General features: G+C 40.6%; 1 protein-coding gene across 7 annotated transcripts in view; it reads left to right on the top strand.

Annotated features, from left to right (window-relative positions):
• LOC123507220 (zinc finger protein 567-like) overlaps positions 1-12492 on the top strand; it is a 67258-nt gene that overhangs the window by 35685 nt on the left and 19081 nt on the right. For 3 of the 7 annotated variants that reach the window (XM_045259960.1, XM_045259932.1, XM_045259941.1), the window contains 4 exons: positions 2166-2280; positions 5239-5417; positions 6251-6444; positions 7849-7966. In XM_045259960.1, coding sequence (XP_045115895.1) covers positions 2166-2280; positions 5239-5417; positions 6251-6444; positions 7849-7966 — 606 coding nt within the window. Of the gene's footprint in view, positions 1-1112; positions 1823-2165; positions 2281-5238; positions 5418-6250; positions 6445-7848; positions 7967-12492 lie in introns of those variants that run through there. The other 4 variants (XM_045259978.1, XM_045259969.1, XM_045259985.1 and 1 more) reach the window with 3 other exon arrangements.

The raw sequence follows: 12492 nt of genomic DNA, 5'->3' as shown, positions 1-12492 counted from the left end.
AGACTGAACTAAGCTGACATTGACATATCAGCTTGAGTGACTTTCCTGTCCTAGCTGAACTAAGGTGACCTTACTGGCATATCTGTACTGACCTAAGTGACATAACCAAACTAACCTAACCTTATTGAGTGAGCTAAATGGATGAAGCTAACCTTACTGACAACCAACTAATCTCAGTGGAATGAACCTAACTTTACTAAGGTAACACAACCACTAACTGACCTAACCTAACCTAACCAAACCTGCCCTGGCCTAACCTAACCCAGGCAGTCAAAGCTCACTCACTGTATCTGATGTCTTGTAGGACGCACAGGCTTATAAGACACATCCACATTTCAGCAGGTCAGTTTCAGGAAAAGAAAAAGTTTATAGTGTATTTAAGGTTATACTGTTGAAGGCAATGTAGCAACACATTATATAAGCAGAAAACATGGTCAGTTTGATGGTATGTCATTTCTGTCACAGACTAATATTTTTCAAGTTATGATTGTTTTTTAAATTCAATTTTGTGCTTGCTTCTCATTCTCAATAATCTCAGGGGGTCTAGGAAATTGTGGATTTTGGGTGGGGGAGGATTACATGAAGTAATGTGAATTGCAAAAGAGATCTGAAATCAACAGAATCACATAAAAAACTCTGAAAATGCTTTGATAGCGTTGATGGCGGGTGGATGTGGTAACCCAGATGTTGGATTGTTTACACTGAGTATCATTGCCAATGCTACACTTACGGCTGTATCCGTTACACCGCGGCCCACGAAGGATACTAAACAAAACCCAACCTTGCAACCAACCAATGTCATCCTCAAGTTGTGGCCAATGTGAGGCTGGGCAATGAATGTTACGTTTACCTTTCCTTGTGCTCTTTATACGTGCCACACACGTACAATTTTTTCTGTAGGTGGCGGCCTAGAGGGCCTTGCTGCTGCTCTATTGCCATGCTCCTTAGAATAATCTACCACTTGTAGGTTGTAGGAGATTGTGTAGCTTGATCATTTTCCTCCTGTGGCCATAACGGCGAGGCCCGTCAGGGTGTTAATTGTTAACTGTCGGGGATTGTCTTTGCATGGCACCCATTATGTTGTTATCTCTTTTGTTGTGGCTGGTTCATTTATTTTTTTCCTTATTTTCTCTTGCAATTTTTGTCTATTTTCTTGTTTTGTTTTACTATCAACTTTATGATCATGAACTTGTTGTCATTCATCACTTTCAGGTGGCACTGAGTCACGGTTCTGACTTATCGGCTCATATTTGTAAACATGCATCACGTCCTCACAGATTAGATTGCTTTCATTTTTGTTAAACTTAATATTAATAATAATAAAAATGCATGCAATACATTAATGATGCATGTAGTTAAGGTAGGTAGAGGTACTAATGGTGAGCTAGGTTAGTGACCATCAGGCAGATGATAAGCTTATTGGAAGTCTCAACTTAGCATATTAGACACAGGACAATTTTAGACATGACAATTTTTAAGGCAAAATTTTGAGAAAAAGGTACATCCTATATTTTGTCAAATGCAGTAGTTTTTGCAATAAAAGAACCTTACTGAGGGACACTGGCCTGCTTATGGAGCAGTGGTGTGTCATTGGTCATGCTGGGTGTTGTCACTGAGAAGCACTGTTTGCTGGCCTGCACCTGCACTCTCTGGCACCCGTGAGGCAGGTCACTGTTCTGGGTGGCACACGGTGCTCACCAAGTGCCTCGGATTCGATCAGCGGGAGGAATGGCTGCTGCCGCACTGCTCTATCTTTGCTTGTTGTTTACTGGAAAATGTGTGTGATTTTTAAGCAAAGAATACTTCTCCAAAAGTGATGAGGGTTAGTGGAATGCAGGTGTGGGTGAATGCAAGCATTTCATAAGACAGGCTTTAATGGAGATATGCTTACACTTCAGTAAAACAAATACTAACCTGGTCTGTGTTTGATATTTGTTTGAGTGCAATGTTTGTGTTTTGTTCCTCTATGGCACTGACCTTCTTCCCCCTTACCAAGACTTTCAATGTCCCACCCCAAGGCCAAGGTCCAGAGTATGTGGAGGCTTCCTGGATGACACACTGCCCCATTCATTCCTCTCTCTCTCTCTCTCTCTCTCTCTCTCTCTCTCTCTCTCTCTCTCTCTCTCTCTCTCTCTCTCTCTCTCTCTCTCTCTCATCTGTTTCAGTGAGCTCCATCATGGCCCCTTTTCTTCCTTGCTCCACAGACCAGGACAGAGTCGAGGACGGTGCCCTGCTTGGCACAACATCTCATATCTCAGGCTCACTGTCCAGCCACAGTATGTAAGTAAGAGCTTTGATGAATGTGGAATAATAATGTTTTATATTTCAGGAATGATTGATTTGAGGCCAGTCATGGGGTGGTCTCGGGGGTCAGTCTTGATGGGTCCTGGTCCCAATCTTATTTTTATTATAGAGTTCTATTACTCGATTAGTGCGATATTGATCTATGGGCACATTTTCTCAGTCCTTTTCCCATGCATTAAGGGAGAACATATATATATATATATATATATATATATATATATATATATATATATATATATATATATATATATATATATATATATATATATATATATATATATACCTTATTTCCCGTCTCATAAGATGAACTTTTTTTTCCTGAAAAATGCCCCCAAAATCACCCTGCGTCTTAACACTGGAAGGTCAAGTTGATAAGGGTGTCTGACAAGCCTCCAACGCCTCAGGAATGATATAGAAACACTCACACTCAACAAACATACAATGTAATCCTACAATTATCATTTACTTTGATACTACACTTTTTTTAATGAAGGTACAGTATACGAAGATCTCTATTTTGATACTGCACTTTTTCTGACGAAGGTAACAAGATATTTACAATACGAATTGTTATGAAGTGAATTGGTTGTTTTGATGACTCACCAACGCCATCTACACACAAACATGCCAACTAACGGTATCCTAGCAGACGTCGCAACTTCCCTTGCCTTCCCTGTTATTCAGCAGACAATATTCCTTCCAAGAATGGAGGAGTTGTAGATTGTAAAACCCTCAAAACTTTTTTTCCCAAAAATTGCTTAGCTAATTATAGGGTGCGTCTTACCACTTGTAGTGTCTCATGAGACTATATATGTATATATATATATATATATATATATATATATATATATATATATATATATATATATATATATATATATATATATATATATATATATATATATGTATATATGGGCCTCCGTGGTGCAGTGGGACCCGGCTTTGTGGGTCTCAGGGTTCTCAAGTGCACGGGTTCGAATCCTGATCCCGGTCTGAGGTTAGGAAGGGCATCCATTTGGGGTAACAGTTCCCAAATGCCAAAACTAAAGTCCTCCTGACTCCTCTGTCAGGAGGCACCGTCCTAGCCCTAATATAATAAGGGAACCGGCGTAAAAAAAAAAAAAAAAAAAAAAAAAAAAAAAATAAATATATATATATATATATATATATATATATATATATATCTCTCTCTCTCTCTCTCTCTCTCTCTCTCTCTCTCTCTCTCTCTCTCTCTCTATATATATATATATATATATATATATATATATATATATGTATATGTATATATATATATATATATATATATATTCTGTTTTACAGATGATGTTAAAGGCATGAGCAACCTCAGCATTATTAAGTGTTTTCTCTGTCTTTTCTATTTGTGTAATTAAATGATTGTTATTAACAGTAAGAGCCCCAATAAACTCTCCAGTGGAGTTTGTAACAACGTTTCATTCCTCTTCAGGGAACAGCTTCAGGCTGAATGTGCCAAGAGGTTTGGCTAGTGTGGCTTATTATATCCTGGGAGTGGATCAGGTTGGTACCTGATCCACTCACTGAAGAGGAATGAAACATTGCTACAAACTCCACTTTTTGCTTGAAACAATGCAATGTGTTAGTAATTCCTTATTGGCTGCGCTGGTAGCAAGACTCAGAACACGGCAGACACTTCCAGGGTTCAGACGTGTGGCCGCTCACAGTGGCTGCCTGATGGAGTTGGTGTTTATGTTGTGTGAAACAATGGTCAAAACTGCCTAGGGATGGATTTACATGGGATCCTGATTTGCTACTAAAGACTTTTGACAGTTTGATTCATGCTTTTGTCTTGGCAAAGGCTTCAAACATCAGGAATATTTTGCTTACCCAGAATGAGATTATTTTTAGAATTGGTGATCCACTTTAAACCTTTAATGTCAAACATCATTTGCAACAAATAAGTTTTAGTGGTCTTCCTTTGAATGTTAACCTTTGTATTGTTGATGCCTTAAGAACATATTTACAGTTGACAAAGAAGCTGAGAATAATACCAGATCAAAATAAACTGTTGTTAACAACCAGGAAACCTTTTGGGCTAGCATCACAGGCCACAATTACTAGATGGGTCAAGAATGTAGTGAGAGAGTCTGGTATAAGTAAGGCTTGGTTTAATGCCTATTCAGTTGTGTCTGCATCCACCTCTACAGCATTTAGAACAGGAATGGTGTGGGTAAGGTTTAAACAAGCAGTTGGTTGGATATGTGAATCTATTTTTGTTAAACATTACAACAAGACCATATTAGCTGTGGGTTGCCTTGGACAGAACACTCTGAAATCATGGGCTGAGAGTATGTAGTGATCTATTTTTGATCTCTAGTTGTTTATTGTTTCTTGCATAGACATGTATGTATGTATGCACATTTGGTGTTTCAACCTTTTTGTTATGTTGGGGATGAGGCCACGAACAGTCATGCATGACGTCACACTGTTGGATAGCGCAGCCGATGAGGAATTATGAGATCATCATAACTTAGTGTGGTAAGTGTGCGATGATCGGGGTTCCTCTTAGGCAGTGGTGTCCAACTATGTGTGGTGATGCGTGCTGCCCATCCCATTTCACTTCATGTCCCTTTGTTTTTGGGGTTCTGTTTGTTATATAGCTCATGTTAGTATATTGTCGTTTCACACATTTGTGTCTATGGTTTCGTTGTCATTTGTTCTTGTCATCTCTGTCTCAACCTAAATTTAGTGTTATGCTTTGTGAATGGATGTTTTTCTGGTAATGTGCTTCCACACATCAGTTTGACATCCCCAACTCTGGATGAAATCTGAGCCTTGCTACCAGTGCTCTGTAAGTCACGCATGACCATGCATAGGTGGACAGCAAAGCCTAAGAGGAACCCTGATCATTGCACACTTACTAGGGTAAGTTACAATGATTTCATAATTCTCTTACAGGTCTGACTTGTGTGTGGAGGAATATGAAACCAGATGCAGCAAGAAGTTTGAGTTGGACAACACCATCTATGAGAAACTAATCTCTGTCTTACAAAGCGGATATTTTATCAACGGTGAGACAAAACCAGAGAGAAGATTCATCCGTAGAAAAGCATCAAACTTCCAGTGGGATGCATCACGTGAGTCTTGTACATTGTTCTCCTGTTTCATTTTTCGCGTGTAGGTCTCTCTGTTGCCTCACTTTGCAGCCACCTTGACTCTGACACCAGCCATATAGAACAAGGTTTTGTGGTCACGTGCTGTCAGAACTCTTAACAGCTTTTCACTCAACACCCATACAGTAAAACAGACCTTATGCAGGCCTCATACACCCTTGCTCTACTTTTCAGGGGAACAGACATACTTGTCATTTTTTTTCCTCTTTGGCCGCTCTTATCTTTGCTGCTGTTTCCTCTCCCACCTCCAGATAGCAGATTTGTTCCGCCTCTTCCAGTTCCCCGCCATCCACGGACAGATTTCCTTTCTTTTTTTCCTTGCTGTTGTTGTTCTTTACTTGTACAAGTTGAGCATGTAACGTTCTGTACTCCCCTCCAGTTCCCCAATCCTGAACATCTGTGATGACATCACTGACTATGTACCCTCTACACACTGTATAGAGTTCACACTAACTCCCATACCACAGCTACTCCATGACCGTCTCACATGCTCTGCCCTTCCATTGTTAAAAAAGAACAATCAATCAAGACACCGTTAATCAAACGGTATCTGAAGAATATTTGAAATAAATGGAATCTGCCCCACCACACTGAAATCCCCTTCCCATAACTAAGTATACACAGACTCATTTACTGACATGATCCAATAGGCATTGATCAATATCTCTTCCTATTGTTTTATAAAATGGAGTGACAGATAGCCAGAGTCATTACCTGATTAAGCTCTGCTCCAACTCTGCTTATAAATATTAGTTGTGGTTAGATTTTGTCATTTTTTGGTGTCTTTCTACTTGCAGGCAAGATTCTGTACTACATTGGATCGGCTGACGGCAAAAGGCGGCAAGTGGTGCGTACCAGGGAAGCGCTTGCTGATGTCCTACAGTTTCACCACAGTAGTGCCACTTCAAGACATAATGGTGTGAAGACAACGTACAGCAGAGTTGCAAAACTGTATTACTGGAGGAGTATGTTAGAGGATGTCAAGCACTATGTTAGTATTGTACTCCATGAAACTTTCAGATGGTTTCTGTCAGCACACACAGGATATCACTATTTGTAAGACAGAAATATGCACTCTTTTGTGGTCAGGACAATAAACTGCTTATGTAGTTGAGGAGATATGCATTTTTCCAATAGTGTGGAACAACCTCTTATCCATCATTGGCCCTTGGTCCACTCTGACCTGGAGTTATAGTACTTGTAATGGCTCTTGCTGCCTTGTAGGAAATGGCTCTTTAGGCTAAGGCTATAAGGAACACTGACATATAAAACCACCTGCTGCTTTGGAACTTAACTCTATTCAGATAAAGGTTAGGAGAGGTGGTCCTGTGGTGCAGTGGTTAGCACGCTCATCTCACATCTGAGAGATCATGAGTTTGATCCCTGGTCGGGCCAGAAATTTCTTGAGCAATTCTACCTTAAACCCTGTGGCTCTGTCCATCCAACAGTGATTGGTACCAGGTGTAATTCTGGGATTTGTGACCCATTTCCTAGGTAGGTAAACTCTGGTAACCTGGATTCCAAAGTGGACACTGCATCCCGGAATGGTGGACTTTATCCACCTCAGGCTCAAAGGCTGACATGTCAGGAGATGAGTGGGTGCGGCCAAGTACTGCATAGTGCATGCCCCAACTTCACTCTTACCACTTAGGGGAAGGAACACTTTAATAAAACCACCTGCTGTCTTGGAAGTTAATTCAAAGGTTAGAAGACTGAACATTGATAAAAAAGCACCTGCTGTCTTGCAAGTTATATCTCTTAGACGTGGATTAACTCACCATCTCTAACAGTGGTTGTCATCAGCAAGTGTGTGTGGCCATGAAAAATAAACAAAAACAAAGACATCAACCCCAGATTGGATCTGGTCAGTTGAACAATGGCCTTGCCGTGTTGTGTTGTGTGTTTTTCTGGTCAATTTCCAATTTGTGTTTTTGCTTTTTTTTCTGAAGTAAGTTAGGTACTATTTCCAAGCTTGTTTTTCCAAAAGAAAATGTGGAATAGCCCCGCCAAGGCACCACCGAGGGTTTGTGAAGCTGATATATGTTGATATACGAGTATGTTGATAAATTCTCCTTTTCAATACCCTTCTAGTTTTTGTGAGTTACCCATTGACACTTCATCCAGTAGAAGAGATGAAAGCTATTTCATATAAAATTTGAAGAGTTGCACCATCATTTGGTGGTAATTTTGTTATGATCCGCCTCATAGTTCTGGAGATACAAACGTTTGTATGGCATTACAGTTATGGTAAAGTTAAACAACTTTTTCCATATGAAAAGTTTGCTTCACTCATAATTAATTAACAAAGGCAACAATTTTATTAACCTCTTAATATTTGATAATTTTTTCTGTCATTAGTGTTAGTGATTTTTGTTAAGTAGTTATAAATCTTCAGGTTGAGAGCTGCAGTGAATGCCGGCATTTGAGTTCGGTAAAAACACAAGCCCCCACTCCCCCCATGCAGCCCATAAAGGTGAACAAAGTCTCAGAGCTGGGAGAACCTGACATGATCGGTAAGAATGAGCTTTGTTCAACTTTTACTTATTTTTTGTTTGGTATTTAAACTGGCAGTCCTTAACTTGTATTTCCTGTAATTAAATTTAAAATATCAGTCAATCTTTTGAAGGTGTTTCAGTGAATTTGAGTTCCTGTTAATAGCCATAGACTTATAAAGACAAGGAGCCTTAATGTGCTAAGGTAGGGACTGCCTATACTGCGTGATGATTCAGTTTTACTTGATATGACCTTTGCATTGAGGTGCTTGAGAAAAAGTGTTTGTGTTATGGTGCTTGGGCAAATGGGTTTCCATATAATGACGATCAGGGAAGTGTGTTTGCATTGTGGTGCTTGAGCTAATGAGTCTGCATTGCAGTGCTTGGGAAAATGTGTTTGTAATTTTGTGCTTCGGGAAATGAGTTTGCATTGCATGATTAAATTTGGTGTTTGACGTGAAGATTGTACTCATTTGTTGATGAAAAACTTTTGAGAGAGAGAGAGAGAGAGAGAGAGAGAGAGAGAGAGAGAGAGAGAGAGAGAGAGAGAGAGAGAGAGAGAGAGAGAGAATATTTCAAGACAACATATCCAAGTGCTCTGTGTTGGTGACTTGAGACATACTGACGGCTACATGTGATATTTTTCTGTGCCTGGCCTGGAAAGTGTTTTAATGATGCAGTTGTGGGTCCTGAGATCCCCATGCTGGCCAGCTTGTAGAGGATCCCTTGGTGGGGAGCTGTGTCAGAGGCTCCTCCCACGTCAGCAAAGAGTGCTGGCATGATCTGGCAGTATCTGTCACAGATGTGGTCGTCCATCTGTGCCAACACATCCCTCTTAAACCTCATGCATGTTAGTTCAGAGAAAGCATGTGCTCTAGGTGGTAGGCCAGCCACCGGCACCACAGGCCAGGAGAGATGTGAATGGCTGCGGCCATTCACATCTGCAGACACAGTCACAGTGAGACCTTAACTGCAGCTCTTGTGCACTTGTAAAGCTCCTGAGCAATAGGGTTCAACCCTGACCACAAGTGTCCCTGAGATATGGTCCAGTAGCTAGGCTTTGGAGGGACTGTTCCCTGCAGGAGACCGCTGTGGTCTGAGAATGGCACGGTTCATTAAATGCACATTTGATCAACAATCTGTTAAATATCTAGATCATGTGACGTCTGAGAAAGATTGTAAGCCGGCCCCAAAAAAACAGCGATTGTGACAAATATGTGAGGCATATGTGTGGGGTTAAAAATACTTAGCTCACTGACCTTGCAACCAAACTGACCTTCCTGACCTAACTCATCTAACCCCCCTGTACATACCCAACTGAACTGGACTGACCTTACTGAGTTAACTGAACTGACCAATCAAAGTAAACTGACCTTACTGACTCAACCAAACTAAACAAAACTGATCTTTCTGACCCAAACTAGACTGACGTTTCTGACTTTAGGAGCGCGGCAAATTAACTTAACACGAGTCACATTTTGCTTATGGTAAGAGTGGTAAGTTGTTGTTTGGGTGCACATGGAGGTCACTGTATAAATTTCATCAAGCTTGGGTGAATGGCGTTAGGGATACAAACCTCACATTTCTTTTGTCTTTTATTTTCTCTTAATTCATTTTTCACTTAATTGCTTTAAAGGAAATAACAGAAACTTTGCACAAGCATGCAACTTTTGCTGGAAAATGATTTTATCTTTTTTCTTTTATTTCAAAGGAAAATTTTAGATTTTTTTCTAGATTTTTAAAAATGTTCTTTTATCTCATTTTCTATTGACATTATCAAAATCTATTCCCAACAAAAATGGCATTTGAAATGATTCCAAACAAAAGTTGACCAGAGTTTATACTGATTTAGAGAAAATGTTTGAAGTGTAAAGAGATATTCGCTCCTAAAGATTTTTTTCACTTTGTCGTTGTTTTACTATTTTATTCATCTGATTGACATGAAATTTTCACACATGATTGTGTATACAATGGTGACTTCCTGGAGCTTGATAGGATGATAATACATCACCTCCCTGCTTTTCTAGATAATTTTCACTCTTAAGTCAGTGTCGAAAGGCACCATCAGCAAAATCATGGCGATTTGCTACATTACGACTGGTCTGGACATCTCTGAGTCTTCACTAGTGTGTTGACATGAGACAGGAACACTGTGAAGTTATTTTGTACTTCTCTGGTTCAACTTCATACCTCTGTGTCCAAATAATATCTTGTAATAGTGTTGTTATCAAGCTTATTTCTGAGTTGTATAATGATAAGAGGCTAGTTGTGATGGTAAAGCTAGTCTTGAAACGAGTGCTTTGGCAGCTTACAACATGTGTGAAGCTAGACAAGCCAGTGTGGTGGTGGCTGGGTTAGACAGCACGTTGCCTGGGCAAGGCAGGGCCTGCATGGCCCATGTGTAGTTATGATGACACGTATTTCATATGTATCTTATCACAGCTCTCAGTGACAGCTGTGGTTGGTTCTCGTCTTGTCTGCTTTATTGCTTCTTATTGAAGTTTCTGGTTGTAAATCTCGTCAATTCCTGCCTGTAAGGATGCTATTACTGAAAAGTACAGTCACAAACGTGACGACCCTTTCCCCTCCACGCCTCGGCAAACACTGGCTCGCAATGAAGGAATGCATCACAGTTCCTGTCTTTGCTGATGGTAAGGACGCCAGAGTGTGAAATTTATCAAGAGAAAAAAATATTCATATAAAATCTCTTATGTTGAACCAAACATTGAGTGATACATCATTTTTTTCCTTGTGACTCAGGCAATGATGCAAGAGTGCAGGACATTTAAAAAAGGCTTCCTGGGAGAAATGACATTTAGTTTTTGCAAGTGAACATCATAGAACAATAATATTTGGTCTCAAGCACCGGGCGAGCAAGAAATATTCAGAAGTGAAAAAAAAAAAAAAAAAATCCCCAAAATGCAGTTTTGATGCTTGCCTTAACCAGCTTAAACTGACCTTACTGACAACACTGAACTAAGCTGATCTTACTGACAACACTGAACTAAGCTGATCTTACTGACAACACTGAACTAAGCTGATGTTATTGACAACACTGAACTAAGCTGATCTTACTGACAACACTGAACTAAGCTGATCTTACTGGCAACACTGAACTAAGTTTATCTTACTGACAACACTGAACTAAGTTGATCTTACTGACAACATTGAATTAAGCTGATCTTAATGACAACACTGAACTAAGCTGATTTTACTGACAACACTGAACTAACCTGATCTTACTGACAACACTGAACTAAGCTGATCTTAATGACAACACTGAACTAAGCTGATCTTATTGACAACACTGAACTAAGCTGACCTCATTGACATATCAGCTTGAGTGACTTTCCTGTCCTAGCTGAACTAAGGTGACCTTACTGGCATATCTGTACTGACCTGAGTGACGCAACCAAACTTGTAACGTTGCTTGAGTCATCCCTTCAATCAACACAATCTCTGAAGAGAACAGAGCAGATTGACGGTGAATAAAACAAACTTACAAAGATATTTTAATATTTTTTTTCTATGATTTTGTGATATGGCATTTTATCAAATATGATTGTAGTATTATGTTTAACATTTATTGTACAAGAAGACAAGTGTAATAATTGCCTGTTACTTTAAATACCACCATATGGTTGCATAGGATTTTTAGGATTCACATTTATTATCTTATAACTTTGTGTATATGTTCAAGGTGTCAACAAACTGCATCAGCTACTGGAATCAGCTTTCAACTCCTTACAACTGGTGACCCTTCGACATGGAACTACCCCTCAACGATGGACGAGAAGAAGCCTGACGCCATGGGACCCTCTGTGCACGCCATCGCAGTGAAGCTGTCACCCTTCTGCTCCAAGGAAGCTACTTCATGGTTCCGGCGAGTGGAGGTCCAGTTCCGGCTGAGAAAAGTCACGGATCCACGCACCAAGGCCGACTACGTCTTAGAGGCCATCCCTGAGGAACTTTTCCCTCGCATCGCTGCATGGCTAGACAACCAGGACAAAGACGTCGTCTACGAAGACCTCAAGAAGTATCTTCTGCAAGAATTCACACTCTCTGTTAGTGCCCGGGCACAACGTCTCCTAAATCTTCCACAAATACCTCTAGGAGACACCACAGCACATGCAGCGTGGAACGAGATGCAAGCTCTAGCCACAATGCCTGGCCTTGATCCTACAACCAACAAACCACGGCATGTAGACTTGTTTCGAGAACTGTGGCTGCAATGTCTTCCCTCGTCTGTGAGAGCCGCCTTATACGAAGCTGATGACAGCCCTATGGAAGACCTCATAAAGAAGGCGGACAATCTCATCAATGCTGCAAAGGCATCACACATCCCTGACGCTGTCTGCTCTGCGGTAGTTGAAGACCTCCCCAACACCAATGCAGCCAAGTCTACCGTTTGCAAATGGATGCCCAACAACCAGGCCCGTGACCGCAAACCAGGTGCTTCCGGCCATCACCCGTCCCATGGCCTATGCTTCTACCATTTCAAGTTTGGGGCTGGAGCTCGCAAATGCGCCCCCAGTTGCCAGTGGCCA

The sequence above is a fragment of the Portunus trituberculatus genome, chromosome 2 (genome assembly GCF_017591435.1).
Source record: "Portunus trituberculatus isolate SZX2019 chromosome 2, ASM1759143v1, whole genome shotgun sequence".
In the NCBI taxonomy this organism is placed as follows: Eukaryota; Metazoa; Arthropoda; class Malacostraca; order Decapoda; family Portunidae; genus Portunus; species Portunus trituberculatus.
The sequence above is the reverse complement of the archived record's forward strand: the minus strand, read 5'-3'. Positions and strand labels throughout refer to the sequence as shown.